The 24,034-nt window shown below is 59.9% G+C and overlaps 1 protein-coding gene across 2 annotated transcripts; it reads left to right on the top strand.

Annotated features, from left to right (window-relative positions):
• The first annotated feature begins 434 nt into the window (after positions 1-434).
• On the top strand, positions 435-21,698 carry MYO1C (myosin IC). Of its 2 annotated transcripts, none has more exons than XM_032428978.1 (32): positions 435-536; positions 6,548-6,703; positions 6,833-6,948; positions 7,494-7,692; positions 7,776-7,856; positions 9,502-9,681; positions 9,763-9,861; positions 10,058-10,171; positions 10,260-10,331; positions 10,618-10,737; positions 10,827-10,909; positions 11,136-11,241; positions 11,359-11,439; positions 11,740-11,831; positions 13,200-13,294; positions 13,375-13,421; positions 13,536-13,616; positions 15,797-15,902; positions 16,011-16,128; positions 16,750-16,863; positions 16,944-17,020; positions 17,353-17,421; positions 17,534-17,618; positions 17,715-17,874; positions 18,174-18,257; positions 18,987-19,080; positions 19,178-19,233; positions 19,358-19,493; positions 19,571-19,641; positions 19,727-19,824; positions 19,898-19,997; positions 20,434-21,698. In XM_032428978.1, the coding sequence occupies exons 2-32, from the start codon at positions 6,578-6,580 to the stop codon at positions 20,458-20,460; spliced, it is 3,087 nt and encodes a 1,028-aa protein (XP_032284869.1). In that variant the 5' UTR covers positions 435-536; positions 6,548-6,577; the 3' UTR covers positions 20,461-21,698. The 2 variants fall into 2 exon arrangements, with proteins under 2 accessions (XP_032284869.1, XP_032284868.1); XM_032428977.1 differs by lacking the exon at positions 435-536 and adding an exon at positions 5,102-5,184.
• Positions 21,699-24,034: the final 2,336 nt, after the last annotated feature.

The following is a 24,034-nucleotide window of genomic DNA, read 5'->3' as shown; positions in this document are numbered from 1 at the left end:
TAGGACTGGCCAGCTCAGAGCAGTACCTTGAGCAGGGAACGGTGTGTATGTGTGTGTAAGCCACAAATGGGGAGGAACTGACCTGGGCTGGCAAAAGTGGGGCGAGTTGGGGGTGGGAGGACAGTGCCGGGTTTGCTCTGAGGATGCATTCCTAGAATGAGGAGATGCACCCTTCCACCCAGCACTGCAGCAAGTGCGCCGGGTGTGGAGGAGGGAGGGAGGGAGTGTGTGTGTGTGTCTGCGTGTGTGTGACTGTGACTGTGACGCGCCCCGTCCCGGGAGCGGCTTGCACAGTGTGCGGCACCAAGCCTCCGCGGACTCGGGCGGGGGCTGGGGCCGGGGCCGGCCGGGGCGGGGCGGGGCCGGAGGGTTCGCGCGCGCGCGCGCCCGGGCCTGGGCCCTGCCGGGGATGACGACAGGCAGCGGCCCGGCCCCGGGCGGGCCCTGGGCGGGGAGAGCGTGCCGGGGCCGCGGACTCCGGAGCCGGCCACGCCGCCCAGCCTGGCCCCCGCCTGCGCACCCGAAGAGCCGAGCCGGTGGGTAACGCGGCGCGCGGGCGCGGGGCGGGCAGCGGCCGCGTGGTCCCGGGAGGGCTCCGCTGGCGAGCGGGAAGGGGAAAAGGACGCCAGGCCCGGAGCTGCGGTGCGGGCGGCGGGGGTCGCCGGTCCGGAGATCGCTGGGGCCGAGGGTCGGCCCCGGCCCGGCCTATGCGGGGTCCCAGAACTCGGCCGCGTGGAGAGACTTAAGATTACTTGCGGATAACGTGAAGGCGGGGAGGGGCGGCTGGGGTCGCAGGACCCAGGCACCCTGTGCGCCCTTGGGGCCCCTCCAACAGCCGGGCTCTGCCTCTGGGTTCCGGAGAGGCCGCCCGCGCCCCTCCCCTTCCCGTACTCCGCCCCCCCCACCCCCCTCCCCCGACCCTGCAGCGCCAGTTTCCCCGCGCGTCTGGGAGCCTGTGAGGGCGGCGGCCAGGGTCTCCGAGATGAATGAGAGAATGAATGGTTGGCCCACGGCCTTGTTCAACTCCCGGCACGCTCTGGGCCCTGTGATTCATTCATTCGTACAGGCATCCACGAGGGGTTACTGAGCCCCTACTGTGTGCCGAGCTGGGTGTACGCCCCGGCGGGAGCAGTCTCCTGGAAGAGACTGACAAGGAAACCGGCGATTAGAGCGTGATGCGATAAGGAGGGGGCTATGTGTTGGGGGAGGCAGGAAGGGGTTCTGGAGGAGGTGATACCTGAGCTGAGTCTTCAAGAATGACTAAGAGTCAGTCAAGTGGGGAAAAGGAGGGTGCGCCGGACCAAGGAAGGTGCAGGTGCAAAGGCAAGAACCTTAGGGAGAGAGCCACTTGTGACAGGGGCGGGAGCAGTTCCTTCTGGCTGTGTGTGGTGCTGAGGGAGGCATGGGGAGAGAAGGGACTGGAGAGGGCCACCCCTGGGATCACACAAGAACACAGGCGCACTGGGGGTAAACTGAGGACAGAGTCTATATGCAGGCACCTGGCAAGAAGCATTGGGTGTGAAGAATGGGTGTGGCACACGGAAGGGTGCCCTATAAACTTACACTCTATTAACATAAGATGTTAATTGATCAGATATGCACTTGTAAATACCACAGGCTGTTGTGGGAAAATGGATTGGAGGGAGGAAGGCAAGGAGGGCAGTTTGGAGGTTGCTGCCTGATCCAGGAGCAGAAGAGTGAAGGGGGAGCAGAGGGAAGGTTTTAGCAGGTGGTGACTTCCTGGTGTGAGAAATGGAGAGAGGGGAACAGGCTTTTTGATCCGAGATGGTGATGACTATCTGGAGGTGCCTCCCCACTTTCAGGATACTGAACAAGGAGGAGAGGTCAGGGGGCAAGGTGCTCTGTCTACTTCTGCTGGGCCCCCAAGCAGAGGTGTCTGGCAGGCCAAAGGCTCTAGAGCTAGAGTGTATGGCCCTTGACTGGGGCCCTGGTAGAGAGCCCTTTAGTCTCCACCTTTCACCTCCACTGCCCCTCACAACAGTTCCCTAGAGTCTGGAACAGTCCTTGGTGGGACAGCCTGGGCCCAGACCTAAGATATGTTTGATAAATATGAATTGAGCATCTGTTCTGTGCCCAGTACTTCCCTGAGATAGGCGATGGTTCTTTCTGCTTCCCCAATAGGCCATGAGGCTGCCTCCGTAGAAATCAGCTTTTAGCAGAAGTCTGGGGGTCCTCAGAACACCCTCTCCAGACCTGCATGGTCCTTTGAGGCCCTTTGAACATTTGAGGCTGCCCACTGCCTTCCCCACTCCTCCAGAGGTCAGGCCAGAGGGCACCTGGCTCACACTAGGTAAAGGGCACTGGATGACCCAGGTCTGCTGGGTCTGCCCCATCCCTGCCTTTACAGGAAACAACACAGCTGGGAGGACACCCAGAGGCAGTCTTGGGAAATCAGTCCTGGGTCACTCATGTGGCCGTGGCTTCTCCCCAGCCTGCAGCCAGCCCCTAGGTGCAGGGCCATGCTGGGGGCCCAAAGGCAGTGCCCACTCCCTAGCTGCTCCTCCTAAGGCCTACATGTCGATAGTCACACAACGCCGACAGGGGTATTCACTGGGCACTGCAGTCACGGGGTTACTGAGGAAGGTCCCAGCCTCTCAGGGTAGCGAGTTAACCTTTACAGAGAAGCGGAAGCTTGGAAATCCACCAGCCTCGCTCTCCGATAGGGCAGCTCTGCAGCAGCAGTGAGTGCTAGAGTTCCCGGTTCCAATCCCACCCCTCCTTCTACTAGTCCTGGGATCTTGAGCAAGTCATGCCCTTGCCCAGCCTCAGTTTCCCCGTCTGTAGGATGGGGGTAGTAGCACAGAGCTCATGGCTTGGCTTCAGGGCATTGGAGGGAGTACCATAAGACAGCGCTGAGAATGCAGGAAGCGCCTGGCTCTGCAGCCTTGGTCGCGGTCTCTCTCACACCCGCGGCTCCCCGCCCCTGCCCCGGGGCTGGCGCTTCCGTCCAGTGAGGCGGAGCGGGCTGGGGCCGGAGCCGGGGCTGGGGCCGCCCCTCAGGCCAGCCGGGCTGCAAAGACGCCCCCTCCTTCCGCCGCTGGGCGGCGGCTGTGGGGGCGCCAGCGGGCATCCCGGGAATGCGGCGGCGCGGCTCGGGGTGGGGGTGGGGGTGGTGGTGGCCGGCAGGACCCCTCCGCACGCGGATTCCCCTCATTCCAGCCGCTTGACGAGGCAGCGGGCGGGGCGGGCTCTGCGGCCGCGAAGCTCCGCCCGCTCTCAGCTCCTCCCCTCCCGCCCGCTAGCGGCCGCAGTGCCCGCCGTGTGCCCCCCTTACTGCAGAGAGCTGTGCTGTGGTGGGGGCTCGCTCGACCTCGATCCCCCCCAGTCCCCTAAAGCACTCCCCACCCTGAGTGGGCTGGAGGCAGAATCCCCCTCCCGGCTCCCGCTCCCTTCGAGATTTTAAACCTGGGGGCATTGCGGAGGGCGCCCCCTTTCTCCCTGAGCCCGCCTCTGCGGGTGGCGTTTAATAACCGCCCCCTCCGCTCCCACCCATCTCCCAGCTGCGCACCCAGTCGCCTGGCCCCTGCAGAAGGCCCCATCTCCCAGCTGGTGCCCTCCACCCCCCACCCCGCGGGGTCCCCCGGGCCGCGGCTCCGGCCGGGCTGTTGTTCTCGAGGTAATGAGCCTCCCACGAGGCTGCAGCCCGCACCTGCCGCAGCTTCACCCCCTCTCCGGGGAGCCTGGGTCGGAGGGAGGGGAGCGCTGGGGCTTTGGGTCCCTACTCCGCATTTTTCCCCCCGGCTAGACAAGTCAGTGTCCGCCAGACTGTGCCTTGGGTTCCTTATCTGTCAGGCGGGGAACAGGTAAAGTTCTCGAGAGCTCTTTGTAACTGGCAGACACGCCTGAGGGGCTTTCCCCACTAGATAAGAAGTGGGTCTGGCCTGGCCCAGGGCTTTTAGTAGGTCTGACCCAAACATGTGTGGAATGAATGTCAGGCCAAGAGAGGGAAGTGCTTATTGAGAGACTGGGAAGTGCCTTAGCGCTTTTATCTTAGCCTTCTCAACAATCCTTTTAGGCAGCTATTAGCCACATTTTAAGGATGAAGAGGAGGTTCTAAGAAGTTGAGTGACTTGCTCCCAGTCATACCGCTTGTAAGAAATAGCCCAGTCTTTTGCAAGCATCAAAGGCTTTTAGACATCACCACCTCCACCAGCGGTGGGATCTAAGCTAAAGTTGGCTCCTTAAGTGCTTCCAAGATCCCAGTGAGGGTGCGGCTGCTTAGGGCTGGTTTGGGAGAAGGAGGGTATCCTGGGGGATCCAGAGGGACAACAGAGGGAGGCTCCCTCCAGAGGAGGAACAGAATTGAGGAGCCCCTGAGGCACAGAGGCCCTAGTTGAGGTGTCTGGGATAGGGGAGAAGGGTATAGGCCCCAAATGCTGAAAGTCGGACGTACATTTTCCAGATGGGAGAATGAGACCTCCATAGGGGCCGGACACAGACCGCGCTCGGCAAAGACTCTCTGTGGCCGTCCCTGTCCCTTGGGTGCTCGCTCCGTGCTGATTCGGAAACCTAAAGAGATTTTCTTGGGGCTTAGACACAGGGCCACCCCCAGAGACTACATAGGGGTGGACAGTGTCCCGCACGGAGGCTCCGCCCGCCTGGGCGCGCCGGCCGTATTTGGACATTTGGATCTATTTTTAACTTTCCCGGGACTCGAGGTTGGGGTGAGGGGGGAGGGAAATCCTGCTTCCTCCGGGATCCACGGGCCTCAACCCTCGTCGCGCGCCTGGCCTGGTGCGTAGTGTAGACACGGCCCGGAAGTGAGTTTCGGGTCCGTGTAGACGCGGCGGCCGCGCGGGTTCCGGGCCCCACCCTGGAACCAACGACGTCCCTCCTGGAAAACCTGACTCAGGCGGAGCCCCTGCCTGGCGGGGAGCCCCGCCCCCCCTTTCCGCCCCCGCACCGAGATCCCCCGTAGTTCCTACCCCACCCCCACCAGCTGGACAGGGACCCCCCGAGTCCGAGCCTCGAGGGAGGCGGGGTCGGCTGGGGAGTCCCGCTTTCCTGAGGCTCGCGGAGGGGGCGGTGCGGGGGGCGGGCCGGCCCCTCCCTCGCTGACGCCGCCGCCGCCGCCGCCGCCGCCGCCGCCGAGCCCCGGACGGAGAGCACCGGCAGCGGAGCAGGGCGCCAGGCCGGCCTGGCAGGATGCGCTACCGGGCGTCGGTGAGCGGAGGTGGCGGGCAGGGCGGGGGTCCCGGGCGTCCCTCTGTGCCTCGCGGCGCCGCCTCGGCCCCGCCAGGAAGCGGGTGCGGCCCAGGAATTTCGGGTGGAAAAACGTCCGGGAAAGTTGCAGGGGGAAGAGGCAGAGGCAGGGAGGGCCGCGGGGCGCTCGGACCCAGGGCCGGGCCAGTAGCCCTCGGAGAGGGCTGAGAGCACAGAGACCCGTCACCCAGAGGGCAAGGGGGCGGGAGCTTCGGCCAGATTTGGCAGCAGCTTCGGAACAGGATGGGGGGGGGGGGGGGGGAGGGACAAGCCTGGGAGAGGCAGGCCAGACCCAGAGGGGTGCCCCAAACCAGAGATCTGGGTGCTCTGTGGTTGGAGGAGAATTGGGGGCCTCTGTGGGATCTGCGCCCCTTCCCACCACTGCCACCTTGCTTTTCTCCGACCCTTGACACACTTAGTGTCAATTTCCTAGAGCCCCCCCCCCCCCCCCCCGCCACCATTGGAAGAGTGTGGTGTGGGGTGAGGGCCTCCTTGAGCCGATATGCGCTGGAGGCAGCTGGGCTTTCCGTGGTAAAACCCCCACCCCCTTGAGGCTTCTGGGGCTCTCAGGAGGAGAGTGTCTGGGGAGTCTGGCAGCTGGAGGAGAGGGTGTGGCCCAGCTATGAGAAGGAGGGCCCCCCCCAACTTCTGGGGTGGGTGTCCAGCCCAGCTGGGATGGGAGGCCCCCTGGGGGAATCCCCCTCACGTGGTCTGGGGGTGGCTTCTTGCTTGGTCCCTAGACTCTCTCCCCCTGGAGATTTTGATGGGTGTGGGTGGCAGAGATGGCCCCACCCTGCCTGCAGAATTCACTCTGAGCCATTTGTCCTCCAAAGCACCTGTCACAGGTGGCCCAGAGCTAAGGGACCTGAGGTCACCTGGTCTAACTCAACTCCTCCTCCTTGAGGAGGAAGCAACCCAGAGAGAGAAGGGGATTTGTCCAAGGTCAACAGAGCATTCTTTTCATTATTCCAGGGAGTTTCTTCTCATGACCCCTTTTTCTCTACACAAAAGCAGTGCCTGCCTGGATTCAGTGGCCTTGCTTCCCGTGTCCTCTGGGTCTTCTGTGCCCCAGTGTCCTGTGTCCGGGTCCCATGTGTCCCACCTGGTCTCCGTTCTGTGTGACCCATGTCCTCAGTGTTCCAAGTACCAGCTTCCTGTGACCCAGGCCCACTGTACCCAGCATGGTCCGTCTCTTGGGTATTCTCTGCGTCCTGTGTCCATGGGCCCCTGGTTTCCCTGGGAGTCCCACAGGCTGAGGCGGAGGACAAGCGGCCTTACCTTACCCTGCTGGTTCTGACCGTCTCCCGTGGTGCATTCCCTGCAGGCCCTGGGCAGTGACGGGGTGCGGGTAACCATGGAGAGTGCCCTGACCGCCCGGGACCGGGTGGGGGTACAGGATTTCGTGCTTCTGGAGAACTTCACCAGTGAGGCAGCCTTCATCGAGAACCTGCGGCGACGGTTCCGGGAGAACCTCATTTATGTGAGGCCCAAGTGGGAAGAAGCTGGCAGGGGGGTAGTGGTGCTGGGGGCACAGACACAGGGCTGAGGGGGGAAAGAGGTATCAGGAGCCTCTGGGAGAAACTTCTGACCCTCCTCCCCCAACCCCCAGACCTATATTGGCCCCGTCCTGGTCTCTGTCAACCCCTACCGGGACCTGCAGATCTACAGCCGGCAGCACATGGAGCGTTACCGGGGTGTCAGCTTCTATGAGGTGCCACCCCACCTGTGAGTGACCCCCCATCTCCACCTAAGATGACCCCACCAGACCCTCGCTCTAGAATATCCCTGACCTCCCACCTGGGATGAATCATTATTTACATGTGTGAGGGGTCCCACGATCCCTCACCCTAGAGTGACCCTGATCCCCACTTGACATGAATTTTTCAGCCCCATCTGGTGGGACCTCGCCAGCCCCCACCCCAGCTCCCACCCCTAGCTCCTTCCCCCGAACTCCACCTGGCCATGGCCCCCCAACCTTAGTGACTCTCTGACCCCCACTCTAAGGGACCTCCCAACCCCACCTATGAGTGACCCCAACCTCTACCTGAATGACCTCCAGGACCCCCACCCCTAAGTGATCTCCTCAGTCCTCCATCTGAAAGCGATAGTGATCCCCATCTTCAGCTATGAAGGACCTCCCTTGACCCACACCCTTGAGGGTCCCCCAAGCCCCACCCACCAGCAAACTCCAACCAGATGTGGGAATCCACTTCCTCTTCCTATCTTGCCCCACCCCCACCCCTGGAGCTCCTAACAAGCCTCTGTCGCAGGTTTGCAGTGGCCGACACTGTGTACCGGGCACTGCGCACAGAGCGCCGGGATCAGGCCGTGATGATCTCTGGGGAGAGCGGGGCAGGCAAGACAGAGGCCACCAAGCGGCTGCTACAGTTCTATGCTGAGACCTGCCCAGCCCCGGAGCGGGGGGGTGCTGTGCGTGACCGGCTGCTGCAGAGCAACCCCGTGCTGGAGGTGAGGGGACAGCAGCGTCTGCAGGGCGAGAGGGGCAGGGAGAGAAAGCCAGACATCCCTCTTACCCCCTCCTCTGCTCCTAGGCCTTTGGAAATGCCAAGACCCTCCGGAATGATAACTCCAGCAGGTTCGGGAAGTACATGGATGTGCAGTTTGACTTCAAGGTACCCGTGGATGTGTCAGGACAGGGGGAGCAGGAACCCCATTCAGTAGGCGCCCACTCGCCAGGTCTTTGGTACCAGCAAATATTGAGTGAGCGCCTACTCTGTGCCAGGTGCTGTTCCAGGGCTGGTGGTACAGCAGTGAAACAAAACAGACAAAAATCCGGCCTCCAGAGAGATAGACAGTAAACAGAAAAATGTAATTTAGGTGACAAGTGCCATGGCAAAAAATAAAATGAGGTAAGGGGTGGGGGCAGTTGCTATTTTAAATAAGGCAGATAGGGTAAGCCTCACTGAGAAGGTGGTACTTTGGTAAAAAGCTTGATGGAGACAGGGGAGCAAGCTGTGCAGATACCTAGGGGAGAGAGTCCAGGCAGTGGGACTAGCCGGTGCAAAGGCCCTGAGGTTGGGAGTGTTTGGTGTGTAAAAAGACAGCAAGGAGGCCAGTGAGCAAGGCACCAAGATACAGGAGAGGAGGCTGGATGGTACAGGCACTTCTGGGTCTTTGTAAGAACTTCCTTTAAAAACTCTGAGTAGAGGGGCACCTGGGTGGCTCAGTTGTTTAAGCACCCGACTCTTGATTTCACCTCAGGTCACAATCTCAGGGTCGTGAGATCGAGCCCTTCATTGGGCTCCAGGCTCAGTGGGGAGTCTGCTTGAGATTCTCTCTTTCCCTCCCCCTCTCCCTCTCCCTCTCTCTCAAAAAAGCCAACCAACCAACCAAAAACAAAACAAAAAAAACTCCACTAAAACAAAACTCTGAGCAGATGTTAACTAACTTGAATTTAAATAAAAACTTGAATTTAAAAAACAAACAAGGGGCGCCTGGGTGGCTCAGTCAGTTAAACATCTGCCTTCGGCTCAGGTCGTGATCCCAGGGTCCTGGGATCGAGCCCCACATCAGGCTCCCTGCCCTGCAGGAAGCCTGCTTCTCCCTCTCCCACTCCCCCTGCTTGTGTTCCCTCTCTCGCTGTGTCTCTCTCTGTCAAATAAATAAATAAAATCTTAAAAAAAATAAAGTAAAATAAAAAAATTAAAAACAAACAAACTCTGAGTAGAAGGGGAGCCTTTGGAGGGTTTGGAGCAGAAGCGTGTTGTGATGTGGCTTTTCTCTCAGATCCCTCTGGTGCTTTGTTGAGAGTAGATGGTAGGAGCGGCAGGCCGGGCAGGGAAACCAGTTAGGAAGCTGATGATTGTTACACCGAGGTGACAGGTGCCGTGGCTCAGACCAGTGTGGCGGCACTGTAGGCTCTGGATGTTTTGAGGGTGACGGCAACAGGATTGGCTGTGTGACTAGACGTGAGGTTAGGGAGAAAAGAGAAGCTTCCCAGGGGACAGCAAACTTCTTGGCCTGCAGACCTTGAGGGGCAGAGTGACCAGCAGCCAGGATGGGAAGAGGGGGGGACACCAGGAGTTCAGTTCGAGGCCCGTTGGTGTGAGCTGCCTGTCCGACACCCAAGGGGAGCAGCCAGGTCGATAGGGCTGCAGGCCCTCGTTTCTTAGATGAGGACACTGAGGCCAGAGGGGGTGACTCGCCTGAGTCCACACAGCTAGTGGCAGCGCTGGAATTAGAGGCCGAGGAAGGAGGCGAAGCCGGGGCCCATCCCCAGGCCCCCTGAACAGTCGCCACGTCCTGCCCTGCCCGCAGGGTGCGCCTGTGGGCGGCCACATCCTCAGTTACCTCCTGGAGAAGTCCCGGGTGGTGCACCAGAACCACGGGGAGAGGAACTTCCACGTCTTCTACCAGCTGCTGGAAGGCGGCGAGGAGGAGATACTGCGCAGGCTGGGCTTGGAACGGAGCCCCCAGAGCTACCTGTACCTGGTGAAGGTGCGGAGCAGGCGGGCAGGGCCGACGCCACCCAGCGGGTGCAGCCCCAGGGCCGGTAACCCGCTCTGCCCTTCCCCCCAGGGCCAGTGTGCCAGAGTCTCCTCCATCAACGACAAGAGTGACTGGAAGGTGGTCAGGAAGGCCCTGGCAGTCATCGACTTCACTGAGGATGAAGTCGAGGTGAGACCTGTGCTGGGGACCTTCCCTTTCCTCCCTCTGCACCCTGAAGGTCTCAGGCCGCTTTTACAGCCCATTGCTTCTCTCAGACACTCCCGCCAGCCCAGTCCCCGCTCCCACTGACCATGCACTGGTGGCCCTCATGGGCTCTCTGCCCCTCCTGAGACCCCCTCCACCTCCCCCCTCCCTGTTCGCCCAGGACCTGCTCAGTATCGTGGCCAGCGTCCTGCACTTGGGCAACATCCACTTTGCTGCCGACGAGGAGAGCAATGCCCAGGTCACCACCGAGAACCAGCTCAAGTATCTGACCAGGGTGAGTGGGCTGAGGAAGGGGCGAGGGCAGAGCAGGCGGGGGCAAGGAGGAGTCTACCCTCACCGTGCCCACCCCCCGCCCTTGGCAGCTGCTCGGCGTGGAAGGCTCAACGTTGCGGGAGGCCCTGACACACAGGAAGATTATTGCCAAGGGAGAAGAGGTGAGGTCAGGCCTTTGTCTCAGGGCTCGGGGGTCGAGGGTGCAGGTGTTCCAAGGCCTCTTCCGAGACTCCTGCCTCCGGCAATGAGGCCTTGGGTCCTGACGCCATCTTCCCTCTGATAGGGCCACTGTGCCGCTGCCCCCCCCCCCCCGTGTCCCCCACCCGCCAGGCTCACCAGGAGGAGGACAGAGAGGTGGAGGTTTTCTGGTGTTGAGCCTGAGTGCATAGAGGAGGGGGATGGAGAGGGGTCCTCGGCATTGCCCTCCTCTCTCACCTTGGCCGGCAGCTCCTGAGCCCGCTGAACCTAGAACAGGCTGCGTACGCGCGAGATGCTCTCGCCAAGGCTGTGTACAGTCGCACTTTTACCTGGCTGGTCAGGAAGATCAACAGGTCGCTGGCCTCCAAGGTGAGGGCTTGGCCAGGCCGCTTGCCAGGCAGCGGGGAGGCCTGGGGCGGGGCGCCGTCTGACCCCAGGTCCCACGCTCTTGGCCCTAGGATGCTGAGAGCCCCAGTTGGCGGAGCACCACAGTCCTCGGGCTCCTGGACATTTATGGCTTTGAAGTGTTTCAGCACAACAGGTCAGCAGCCCCCTTCCCCTGCCTCTCTCCTCCCGTCTGCCCTGTCCTGGCCCCGTCCCCCCTTCCCCCTGCCTCTGTTCCTGACACCGCCCCCAGCCGCCTCGGGTCGGGTCCTGCTCCGTGTGTTTTCCCTTAGCTGCTCAGAGGCCGAGTCCGGCCTCTCCCTGCCCCCACTCCTGCTGGGTCCCCCTTGACCTACTGTGAGCTCTTCTGTTTCCCCTCACAGCTTTGAGCAGTTCTGCATTAATTACTGCAACGAGAAGCTGCAGCAGCTCTTCATCGAGCTCACCCTCAAGTCGGAACAGGAGGAGTATGAGGCAGAGGGCATCGCGGTGGGTGCGAGCCTGCAGGTGTCCCTGTGGACACCCCACAGGAAGCCAGGCATTGGGGTCTCCTAGAAGAGGTGCCAGGACCCCATGATGATGCCTTCCTTCCCTTTTGCCCCTCAGTGGGAGCCTGTCCAATATTTCAACAATAAGATCATCTGTGACCTGGTGGAGGAGAAGTTCAAGGGCATCATCTCCATTTTGGTGAGTCCTCTGCTCCTCCAAGGCCTCATGTTGGAGGCTGGGTGGGAGGCTGTTACTCCCTTCCCCATTCTCTTAGGCGTGTCCACGGAGGGCCCGAGTTTGGTGTTGAGCCGGGACAGGGCAGGGCTGTGCGTGGAGGGTGAAGTGAGGTGCTGGCCTGGTCTGGAAGCAGTCTGTGGGAGGCTCCCTATGATCTGCCCGGTGCCCTGCGTCTGTGCTTCCTGGCACAGTGCCCCTGAGTCTCCTGTGCTCTCTAGCTCCTTCCCTGATACATCCCTCACCCTCTGCCACACCCCCCAGGATGAGGAATGTCTGCGCCCTGGGGAGGCCACGGATCTGACCTTCCTGGAGAAGTTGGAGGACACGATCAAGCACCATCCGCACTTCCTGACGTAAGCGGGGTGGCAGCGCAGTGTAGGGACAAGGGCTCGCTTGCGGCAGAGCCCGTGAAGCATGAGGTTCCCCCACCCACAATCAAAAACCACCAGCCACAAGGAGATGACGGGGGGGGGGGAGGTGTAAGTTGAGGATGGGCACACAGAGCCCCAGGTCGTGCACCCACAAAGTAAGGAGCTAAGAGGAGCGTGGCTCCCTCTTTATTCTTGTTTGAGAATGAAACTTGCTAAGATTTTTTTAGTTTCCTTATTTGGAAGTTGGTTTTTCTTTAAGGAATCCCCTGAAGTGGGGAGGGGAAGAGAAGAAGCAAGCACCTCTGCCCCAGCTCTGTCGTGCTTCTTCTCTTCCCCTCACGTCCTCTAACCCGAAGCCACCCTGTAAGGACGTACTCGTGGAGCTGTCTCCGCTTTACCGAGGCCCCAGGAGGTGAAGCCGTTTGCCAGAGGTTATCACGTACTTAGTAAGCTGCAGAGCTCGGACTGGGGCCTGGAGCTGTTGAACGCCAAAGCCCTGAGCATTTTTTGCTTAATGGTATCTGAAAAACCTTTTTCTGATTGCAAAAATAATGGTGCTCATTAGAGAAAAGTTGGAATGTGTGCAAAGGCCGCTGGTTATCCTGTCACCCAGAGGTCATCACTGTTAACAATTTGAGGCATTTCCTTCCTGCCTTTTTCTATATGTTGTTGTTGTGTTTTTTTTTTTTAATAGCTGAGAACTTACTGTGTATAAGGTTCAGGATCATGTTATATCCTGAGTATTTTCCTGTATCATCAAACAGAGAAATTTCCTCAAAACACTTCTCCGGTGGCTCTAACTCACAGATACTCCACTGCTCGCCCCCAGCTTCTGAGGGCCCCTGGCCAGCCTCCAGGTTTCTGCTGGGTGACAAGGCTGCCCCAGACATCTTTGTGCCTTACATCTCTGCCTGGATCTCTGGTTAATTGCTTGAAATAGTCCTTAGAAGTAGAAACTGGCTTAAAGGATATAAACCTGCTTAGGACTTCAGTAATCTTTGGGGGCAGATTCCGTTCTTAGAATGTAGTATGCAGCACCCGGCGCTCCGAGCAAAGTCACGCAACAGCCCCGGGCAGTGAAGCAGGCCTCTGCCCAGCGCGCCCGGCCGTGCGGACGCCTCGGGCCCGGTCCTGGCACTGTGGGTCCTGGCGCTGTGTGCCTCCCCGAGCGTCCGCGACTGCCTCTGCGCGGGGAGCCTCGTGGCTCCGCTCTGTCTCCCGCCTGGTACAGAGGGCTGGGCCTTGGCCCCGGGCATCCCTGCTCCTTCCCGGATGCCTGGTTCCTGTCTTGAGCCTCCTCAGCAGGTAGGGCCTCAGGCCGGCAATCTGTAGCTTCCTGTCCTTCCCCAGGCACAAGCTGGCTGACCAGCGGACCAGGAAATCTCTGGACCGTGGGGAGTTCCGCCTCCTGCACTATGCTGGAGAGGTGACCTACAGCGTGGCCGGTGAGGATTCTGGAGCTGGGTCCCTCCAGTGGGCAGGGAGAGGGGCTCTCCCTCACTTCGTGTCTGCTTCCCCCTCCCAGGGTTTCTGGATAAAAACAATGACCTTCTCTTCCGGAACCTGAAGGAGGTGAGGAAGACTGGGGAGAGGGATCGGGGTCTGGGCACCGACTGACCGCCGCCCCAGGAATCTGTCCTGCCTGCCCGCCGTGCCCTGACCCTGAGCCCCGCTCTGCCCCCACAGACCATGTGCAGCTCCGAAAATCCCATCATGAGCCAGTGCTTTGACCGGAGTGAGCTCAGCGACAAGAAGCGGCCAGAGACGGTGCGGAGGCTCTGGGACCTGAGGGGGCATGTGTGTGTGCACGTGCGTGTGTGGACGCGTGCCTGCCTGAGCCGGGAGCTGGCGGCGCACGGGCGCTGCGCGTCCCCCGGCACGCCTCTGTCTGCGTCTGCGTGAGCTCCCCCGAGCGCGCCCGGCCCTCAGCGCAGACCCACCCGTGCACACCTGAGTCCCTGCGGGAGCTTGTCCGTGCGTGGGCACTGGTGTGCCTCCACCCGCTCGGCAGACAGTGGGATCAGACGTTACGAGGCACTTAGGATGCCAAGATGAATAGGTGCTCTCATAGCAATGTACACAGGGCGCTTTGGAAACTTAGAATAGGGAACAGCAAATTGCCTGGGGGTGGGGGGCGGTCAGGGAAGGCTTCCTAGAAGAGGAAGCGTCTGAGATAACGTGGGACCGAGTAGGCGGTTGTCAGAGGGACCGGTGGGAGAGCGCTGTAGGCCGCGAGAGGCCCAGCAGCACAAACAGCCCCAAAAAGACCAGGAGATCCACAAGAGAGTGACATCATCGAGGAGAGCGGCTGGGAAGGGCAGGTGCGGCCCGTGGGTGCCAGATGCCGGGAGAGTGGCGGTGAGCTCGGGGCAGGGGTGGGGCTGTGGGGCGTGCCAGGAGGAGGGCCCCGGCCGGGAGGAGCGACGCTCTGTCGGAGATGGAAGCCGGGTGCTGCAACCTGACACACGCCGGCAGGGCAGGACTGGGGACCGTGGGTGGCCAGCGTCTGACTCCCCAGGCCCCTGCTCTCTGCTGCGTCCCCCCCATCCCCCCGCGCTGGGAGGACACCAGCACCACTGTCTGGGCCTCTCCAGCGGCTGCGGGTTCATGGAGCCACTGATCTCCAGGGGCTCCCAGGCAAGCCGGACTCCACTGGTCTAAAACAGGCCCTTGATGGCACCGTGCCCCGGGGCCTGTTCCTTCTGTGCCCCTAACTCAAGGATCACCCTCCACCCAGTCCTGCACGCCAAAAACCTGGGCAACCTCCGTGACTCCTCAGTCTCCCCCATCTCCCTCATCCAGACCACTGCTGGCTCTTGCCAGTTTCTGCTGCCTGAGTACTTCTCAACTCCTTCCCCTCGGCCCTTCCCCGTAACCCCTGCTCCATTTCAGTGCTCTGAGCCAGCCAGCGTCCTCCCTGCCCTCCTGGCTTCCTAGCTGCCCTTGCCGCCCACCCTCCACATACCTGCTTAGAGATATTCCAGAATGCAGATCTGTGCCAGCTCTTCCCTCGCTCCAGATTCCTCACTGGCTCCCTGTTTCCCTCAGGATAAGTCAGTCTCCTTAATGTGACTCTCAGCCCTGTTGTGATACTGCTTCTGCCTGCCTCTCTAGTCCTATCCTGTTGGCTCCCCACCTGGGTCCTTGCACTGCTTTTAGCTCCCTGGGCACATCAAGCTTTTGTGCAGGCTATCCCTCTGCCTGAATACCTTTCTCTCCTCTCTTCCTTCTGGCTATTTCCGACGTATCCTTTAAATCTCAGCCCAAGGGTCATTTCCAGATGGCCTTTCCTGATGCCCCCTACCCCACAGACTGGATTAGTTGCCCCTTCTCGATGCTTTTGGAACCCCCAGGCACACACCTCTGTCACTAGTGGGATTGCAAGTCTGTTGAGAAGTCTGCTTCTCTCACAGTCCTGAGACCCTTGAAGGTCCTGCCGAGCAGTGTGCAGAGATAATGGTTGGATGCATAGGAGTAGGATGTATTGTTAAGGACTGTGGCCTTGAAATTCTAGAAAGAGTGGGCATCAAAGGGAAATGTAGAATTGGGGTTGTGGGGAGACCTAAGCAGGGTTTTTACTGATTTTTTTAAGATTTTTTTTTTTAATTTTAAGTAATCTCTACACCCAACTTGGGGCTCGAACCCACAACTCCAAGATCAAGAGTCCTATGCTCCACAGACTGAGCCAGCCAGGCACCCCCTGAGCAGGGTTTTTAGATGCGAGTGAGGTTCCTAAGTTGATGTCTCTAGCTCAGTCTGGCCCCTTTCTCTAGTGGGATCAAGGGGAGGCAGAAGGAAGAAAGAAGCCGGGCACAGGGTAGCCGTGGGAATTGGCACTGCTCTGTTCCAGGAGGGGGCCTCTGCAGGGTTCAGCAGCCCTGCCCCAGTGAGGGGCAGCTGCGGGGATCCGCAGCCTGGCCAACCTTCCTTTCACCTTGGCTGGCCAGGTTGCCACCCAGTTCAAGATGAGCCTCCTGCAGCTGGTGGAGATCCTCAAGTCCAAGGAGCCCGCCTATGTCCGCTGCATCAAGCCCAATGATGCCAAACAGCCCGGTAGGCCCCTCCCACCCCGTAGGCCCGTGAGGGCTGGGTCTCCCCTGCAGAGGTGAAGGGCCATCCGTCGGTGAGAGTCTGCTGACCACCCTGTTACCCCTCCCCCAGGCCGCTTTGATGAAGTGCTGATCCGGCACCAGGTGAAGTACCTGGGGTTGATGGAGAACCTGCGCGTGCGCAGAGCGGGCTTTGCCTATCGCCGCAAATATGAAACTTTCCTGCAAAGGTGGGGGCACGGCCTGGCTCAGCGCCAGGGAGAGGGGTAGGAGGCTAGGAGCCTTTGGGATCCTGAGAGAGGAGACAGGGATTCTCAGCCCCATTTCAGAGGCTAGGACCCTGAGCTTCTGAGCTGCTGTGGGACGCATGCCAGGGGCCCCTCCATTCTGCAGGCCTGCTGTCAAACTAGGTGGACAGAACATCAGCTCCCTCCCCTCCCCCCACCCACTTCCAGCCCTGCCCTCATAGAGCACCAGGTTAGGGGTCCATAGGCAGGCATCCACCTGCTTGTCACCAGAGGAGATGGTAAAACCTGTGAAGAGGACAGAGTTTCAAAAGCTCAGAAGGGATATAGCAGCATTGTGGTTAGTCTGAGTTAGGGGTTGGGGAGTCAGTCAGGTGTGAATTCCATCCCTGCCACTTTCTAGCCCTATGGCCTTAGGCAGATGAGGAGATATCAGTTTCCTCCTCTTCCAAATGGGCATAGTGACAGAGTGACGTCCCTGGCTTTTCGTGAGCTGCAGGGCAGTGGGAGTACCCAGCAGGTGCCCAGGAAAGCTGGTTTGGGCCCCCAGAGGAGGACAGTGGTTGGAGTGGGGGCTGGGTGCATCTCTGCTCCTCCTGTCCCCAGATACAAGTCACTGTGCCCAGAGACATGGCCCACATGGGCAGGACGGCCGCAGGACGGGGTGGCTGTACTGCTCAGGCACCTGGGCTACAAGGCAGAAGAGTACAAGATGGGCAGGTGAGCGGTGTCTGCCCGGGCGCGCTGTTTGGGGGGGCACAGGGGCGGCACGCAGGGGCTGATCACTGCTGCCCTCTCAGGACCAAGATCTTCATCCGCTTCCCCAAGACCCTGTTTGCCACAGAGGACGCCCTGGAGGTCCGGCGGCAGAGCCTCGGTGAGAGAGGCCCCACCTTTCCTGTCCCCGGGGGGTCTGTTCTGGGGAGCAGGAGAGAAATCACTGCATTTGGGCCCCACCTCACCCACATTCGGCTCCCCTCCTCCTACCGGTGCCAGCCCTGCCCCTGGATGCAAACTCTGAGCGTGCTCGCCCATTCCTGGGCCCCCTCCTCCTCTCCTTCATATATTCTCCCTTCCCTTCTCTGTCCTCTCCCTCAGTAGCTCCTTGGGCCACTCCCTCATTCATGTCACTCAGTGAGCTCTGGCAGCGCCAGGCTCCCAGCTGGTTCCCTTGGGCTCTGGCCAATTGACTTTCTTTCCCAACCACAGCCACGAAGATCCAGGCCGCCTGGAGGGGCTTTCACTGGCGGCAGAAATTCCTGCGGGTGAAGCAATCAGGTTGGGGCGGGGGAGGGGCGGGGGGCGGGGGTCTCCAGAAGGGGCGGGGTCTGGGGCTAGGGTGGGCCACCGCGGCGAGGAGATCAAGGTCAGCCGTCTTGTGGTCCCACAGCCATCTGCATCCAGTCCTGGTGGCGGGGAACGCTGGGCCGGAGGAAGGCAGCCAAGAGAAAGTGGGCCGCGCAGACCATCCGGCGGTGAGCACTGGGGGCAGCACCAGGGGGTGGCGCAGAGCAGGGGGGTGGGGTGTCCCCTGGTTTCTCAGTGCCACCCTGTTGGGCCCCCACCCCCAGGCTCATCCGCGGATTCATCCTGCGCCACGCACCCCGTTGCCCTGAGAACGCCTTCTTCCTGGACCACGTGCGCACCTCTTTTTTGCTCAACCTGCGGCGGCATCTGCCCCGGAATGTCCTGGACACTTCCTGGCCCACACCCCCGCCTGCGCTGCGTGAGGTCTGGGGCCTTCCCTGCCGACCTAGGGACCATGAAAGCGCTCGGTGGGGGGGGGGGGGAGGCCGCTAATAATCTTGTGGCCAGAGAAGAAGCTGTAGGACTCCCCAAGGGAGGGGAACTGGAGCTAGGCCATGGAGAATGAGTTCTTTTGGGAGAAAGGACTCAGGAATGCAGGGGTTGTCCAGGTGGCGGGGGCGTCGCTTTGGCAGGAGGCCTGCACTGGCCATACGCCGCCGCTCGTCTTCGGAAGGGAGGGAGCCGGGCCGTCCAGGTGCCCTGATCTCACTTGTGTCCCTCAGGCCTCGGAGCTTCTCCGGGAGCTGTGCATGAAGAACATGGTGTGGAAGTACTGCAGGAGTATCAGCCCCGAGTGGAAGCAGCAGGTGCGGAGGGCGAGGAGCCAGGCATGGACCAGCCAGGGGGGCGGGGAGGCCGTGGGCTCCCCACAGACAGTGCTGGCCAGGAAGGAGCATTGAGCCCCGGGCAGGCAGCATGGCCTCAGATGGATCCCGGGCCCTGTTTGGCCTCGTGTATGAAACCAAGGCTGGAATGGATTTTGGGTGGCGAATAGGATTGGTCCTCTGGGCCAACTCCACAGGGATGGTAGAGGCTCCCCAGAGCCCTGGGCTGAAAAGACCGCAGGTTCAGTCTGATCCATTGGTCATGTCTGCCATGGTTCCAGAGATGGCCATCCGTGACTGAGTGCCTCATATTTGCCAATTCAGTACGGGATGATGCTAAAGGACCCATCAGCTCGGATGACCTGTGGTAGTTTGGGGTATCAGCAATCGCCAGCTTCAAGATGCCAAGCTAGAGCTGAATGTCGGGGGTCCCGGGGCCTGATATGATGGGCACTTAGCCCCAAAGTCGAGCCTGGCCCCTGACAATGCTGTCATGACCCTTCTGGGAAGCTCTCTGCCTCGTCAGTGGGGATGGGGGCAAAGCAGAGGAGGGGTCAACAGGAGTGTGGGTGGCCGGGCCTGGCCTCCGGTGCTGGGGCCAGAGGGCAAGAGCCTGTCTCAGTTCCTGAGGCTGGCCTGCCCCTTCCCACCCCCACGACGGTTGCTACCCCTTCTAATACCTCCCCCACGCGCCTCCCCCCTTCTCCTCAGCTGCAGCAAAAAGCCGTGGCTAGTGAGATCTTCAGGGGCAAGAAAGACAATTACCCCCAGAGTGTCCCCAGGCTCTTCATCAGCACACGGCTTGGTGAGCCCCTGACTTCCAGTGCTCCCCGCCTCCAGCACCATCCGACTTAGTCCCCTCTCCCCTCCTCTGACGTCCCGCTCCCCCATCCGGGTTGCAGGTGCAGACGAGATCAGCCCCAAAGTGCTGCAGGCCCTCGGCTCTGAGCCCATCCAGGTGAGACGCCCGTTCTGCGGCCTGAGGCGTGGAGGGGGGGGCTCGGGGCCTGGACAGAGAATGACGGGTCGCCCCGGAGCCCCCTCAGCCCCTCCCCTGACCCCCGCCCCGCCTCCCACCGCAGTATGCCGTGCCCGTAGTGAAATACGACCGCAAGGGCTACAAAGCCCGCTCCCGGCAGCTGCTGCTGACCCCCAGCGCCGTGGTCATCGTAGAGGACGCCAAAGTCAAGCAGAGGATCGACTACGCCAACCTGACCGGTGAGCCAGAGCCCGGGGTGGCCTAGGGAGGGCCCGGGCTCTGACCCTTGAGCCCTAACCTCTGCCCTTCCCGTCAGGGATCTCTGTCAGCAGCCTGAGCGACAGCCTCTTCGTGCTGCACGTGCAGCGGGAGGACAACAAGCAGAAGGTCCGTCTCTGGGGCCTGGGAGGCAGGGCGGGGGTGGGTTCTGGAGATCTGGGCCGGGCCTGACCCTCCCCTCCCGGCCCCCCAGGGGGATGTGGTGCTGCAGAGTGACCACGTGATTGAGACCCTGACCAAGACCGCCCTCAGCGCCGACCGCGTGAGCAACATCAACATCAACCAGGGCAGGTGAGGCGGTGGGGCCGGTGAGGGGGCCGCGTGTGCGCCCGCAGGCGGCCCTCACACACCCCCTTCCTTCCAGCATCACGTTTGCAGGGGGCCCCGGCAGGGATGGCATTATCGACTTCACACCTGGCTCAGAACTGCTCATCACCAAGGCCAAGAACGGGCACCTGGCTGTGGTGAGTGGCGCCAGCAGGTGACCACCTGCCTCCCTACCAGTAGCCCCAGGGCTAGGGTGAGCTTCGGGTGGCCACGCTTCCTTGGCGGCTTGGCAGAGCGCGGGCACCTCACCCACGGGTCTCCATCCAGGGCGCATCAAACTACCTCTTTCATCCCATTGCCCATAGAGGCCCAGAGAGCAGGGCCATTCAAACCCCCACAGTGCCGACGGTCATAAAGATGGCAGCATGGGGGTGGGTTGGGGAAGGCCTAGGGGCGTTTCAGGGGTGCTGGAGGCAAGGCCCACTCGGGCAGGGCAGGGAGTCCTATGGGAGTAGGATCAGTCCCCGGGACTGAGGTCACCAGGCACCCACCCCTCAGACCTCCATGAAGACAAGCAAAGCTCCTCTGTCCGCTCCCTGCTCACCGCTGGGGCTTCTCTCTCGGCCCCTGCAGGTGGCCCCACGGCTGAACTCTCGGTGATGAAGGCGCCCCCCGGACCCCCTCCCACTTCCCAATGCTTTGCTTCTCCCCCCTCCCCTTCCCACTTACCAAAGACTCGAGCTTCTAGACAGGGACCCAGGGACACCTCGAAGCCCACCGACAAACTCCCACCTTTCGCTCAGCCCTCTCTTGAGGGAGCAGCGGGGGCCAGGGAGCTGCCCCAGACGTGGGCCAGGCCGGGCCACAGCAATAGGGAAGCTGGGGCCAGAGGCAGCCATGCCAGCCCCACTGCCGATGCCAAATATTTGAGAGAAGGGAACTTTTGCTGAGGTTTTCTCTGAGATTTTTTGATGCTTTATAAGAAACTATTTTTTAGAAAAGCCATTTTCCCACCCCAAGACACACTGGATGTGTTTTCCCTGACTCCAGCAGGGCAGGGAATGTAGCTGAGAGGGGGTGCGCGGTCTGGGCCCTGGTGCCCTCTCTGCTGCCCAGGCCACCCTCTCCTCTCCATTCCCTCGGCACCTTTCCGTCTGTCTGCCTGTCTGCCCACCTGTACCCTTCACCGCCCACTCCGACATCCTCCTGGGGGCCGAGACCACCTTTGCCTGCCCCCCTTCTTCCTGCCTTAAAAATGCCCTTCAAAATCATCATCCCAACCTGAGGATGTCCTGGAGTGGGGGAAGGAGTTTTAGACCACAGAATTTGCAAGACATAGAGATCATCCAGTCTAGCTTCCTGGTGTGACAGAACAGGAGACAGAGGCCCACGAGGAGAAGGGACTTGCCCTTCATCTAGCAGGTTGGGGCAAAACCGGGACTGCAGCCCTGTCTTCAGCATACCTCACTGCCTCTCCCAGGGACAGGCTCATGTCTTAAGGGTGCATGTGGCTCCCTAACCAGCAATCACCCTTGGGGGCCAACAGGTGGGAGAAGCACTCCTGCCTGGGTCTATGCCTTAGGATGACAAACACCTTGTCTATATACTTTGGCCCCAATTCAAGGATATAGGGCCTTTCCTGGCCCCTGACCCCCTCCCTGTCCTGGGAGCCCGGGGAGGAGGCTGGCCTTGGGAGGAGCTGCGGAGGCATCACCTCTTTCTGCTGCTTCCCCCCACCTCCCCAGAGGGCCTGGGGACTGCCCAACTGCCTCTGCCCTCCTGGGGGGGTCTCAGCCCACTGCTGACACTTCTGCAATCCAGAGAAACACTAAATAAAGCAATACGTGTTTGCCAATGGCTGTCTGCTCGTGAATGTTAGGAGAGGGAGAGGACCCCTAAAAGGCAACCAGCGGTCTTGTATTAGAATTAGAATGGTATTAGAATTGTATTAGAATTTTTGCCTTGTCCACAGAAGGAAGAAGGCAGGGTTCCTTCCCCAAAGGAAAGCAGAGGTAACCAGTAGCTGCAACATGGATTTGTTCTTTCTTTCTTTTTTTTTTTTAAGACTTTATTTATTTGAGAGAGAGCAAGCACGAGCGGGGTGGGGGGCAGAGGGAGAGAGAGCGAGCACGGGTGTGTGGGGGGGGGTAGCAGAGGGAGAGGGAGAAGCAGACTCTTCTGCTCAGCAGGGAGCCCGATGTGGGGCTCGATCCCAGACCCCGGGATCATGACCTGAGCCGAAGGCAGACGCTTAACCGACTGAGCCACCTGGGCGCCCCTGGACTTGCTCTCTCATTGACTGCTCTACGGCACGGCTGCTCAGCCTGACCCAGTGCTGTGGGCCAGGGGAAGACACATCACACCCAGCTGCCGCCCGGTGGTCCTCAGCCCGGTGGACAGACACAGCCCGGTGTGGGAAGCGCGGGGCCCCACGGGGCACACGGACTCATGACTGGCTCAAGTCAGGGAGAAGGGTCACAAACACTTCACAGAGAAGATGACCTTTGGCGTGGGTCCCAAAGGATAGGCTCCAAATTCTGTTGCAAGTGGCAAATATCATCTAAATTGGGTTGGGCAGAAAAGGCATTTATTAGCACTAGCAACCTACCAGTCCCAGGGTAGGGCTGCTTCTAGGCACTCAAACATTGTCAGGAATGTGTCTGGAGCCATCTCTTGGCTCAGCCTTGCTCTGGTGGCTCCATCATCAGGCAAGCTCTCCGCTCGTAGCAAGGCTGCGAGCAGCAGCCGTGGGTGTTCATTCTGCCAGGTTAGCATAGGAGGTGGGAAAAAAGTGTCTTTCCCAGTCAGCCGAAAATCTCAGAGCCGACGCACGGTGGGCCAACTTGAATGAACTGCTCTTCCCTGACTCAGTCACTGTAGTTAGGGAGGAGAGCATATTCTTTTTTTTTAATTTTTTTATTGTTACGTTAATCACCATACATTACATCATTAGTTTTAGATGTAGTGTTCCATGATTCATTGTTTGTGCATAACACCCAGTGCTCCATGCAGAACGTGCCCTCTTTAATACCCATCACCAGGCTAACCCATCCTCCCACCCCCCTCCCCCCTAGAACCCTCAGTTTGTTTTTCAGAGTCCATCGTCTCTCATGGTTCGTCTCCCCCTCCGATTTCCCCCCCTTCATTCTTCCCCTCCTGCTAGCTTCTTCTTTTTTTCTTAACATATATTGCATTATTTGTTTCAGAGGTACAGATCTGAGATTCAACAGTCTTGCACAATTTACCACGCTCACCAGAGCACATACCCTCCCCAGTGTCTATCACCCAGTCACCCCATCCCTCCCACCCTACCCCCCACTCCAGCACCCCTCAGTTTGTTTCCTGAGATTAAGAATTCCTCATATCAGTGAGGTCATATGATACATGTCTTTCTCTGTTTGACTTATTTCGCTCAGCATAATGCCCTCCAGTTCCATCCACGTTGTTGCAAATGGCAAGATCTCATTCCTTTTGATGGCTGCATAATATTCCATTGTATATATATACCACATCTTCTTTATCCATTCATCTGTCGATGGACATCTTGGCTCTTTCCACAGTTTGGCTATTGGGGACATTGCTGCTATAAACATCGGGGTGCACGTACCCCTTCGGATCCCTACATTTGTATCTTTGGGGTAAATACCCAGTAGTGCAGTTGCTGGATTTTATGGTAGCTCTATTTACAACTTTTTGAGGAACCTCCATACTGTTTTCCAGAGTGGCTGCACCAGCTTGCATTCCCACCAACAGTGTAGGAGGGTTCCCCTTGGGAGGAGAGCATATTCTGACATGTGCCTGCCAGGCATGGGTCCCCTGTCTAAGCCCCGACCCCACCCCCAGGACAGAAGCAGCATGGACCACACCTGACTCGTGGTCCAAGAGCCGGGAGCCGATGGCTTCCCAAAAGATCAGCAGAGTGTTGCCTCCAGAAGAAAGGGAATGAGTGTCACAGGCTGCCTCCACAGAACTCCTCAGCAGATGGCTAAGAGGTTTCCCAAGTGGGAGAGGCGTTGTGAGCAGAAGGGATGGCACGTGAAGGCTTTAAAGGCAAGAACAAGTTTAATTTGGGGTCAAGCTACCTGCAGAGGCGTTTAGATGCAGCCTCTGGGGCAGAAGTTCCTGATGAATGTGCGACTATCTTGGGCTTGAACGCAGTCCTGTGCGCACACCTAGATTTGACACTCCCCCCGCCCAACAAATTACAGAAAAATGAAAGCACCACAGTAATTAG

This window comes from Phoca vitulina, unplaced genomic scaffold, assembly GCF_004348235.1.
Source record: "Phoca vitulina isolate PV1807 unplaced genomic scaffold, GSC_HSeal_1.0 scaffold40, whole genome shotgun sequence".
NCBI classification, from domain to species: Eukaryota; Metazoa; Chordata; class Mammalia; order Carnivora; family Phocidae; genus Phoca; species Phoca vitulina.
This window is presented reverse-complemented; position numbering and strand designations above follow the sequence as displayed.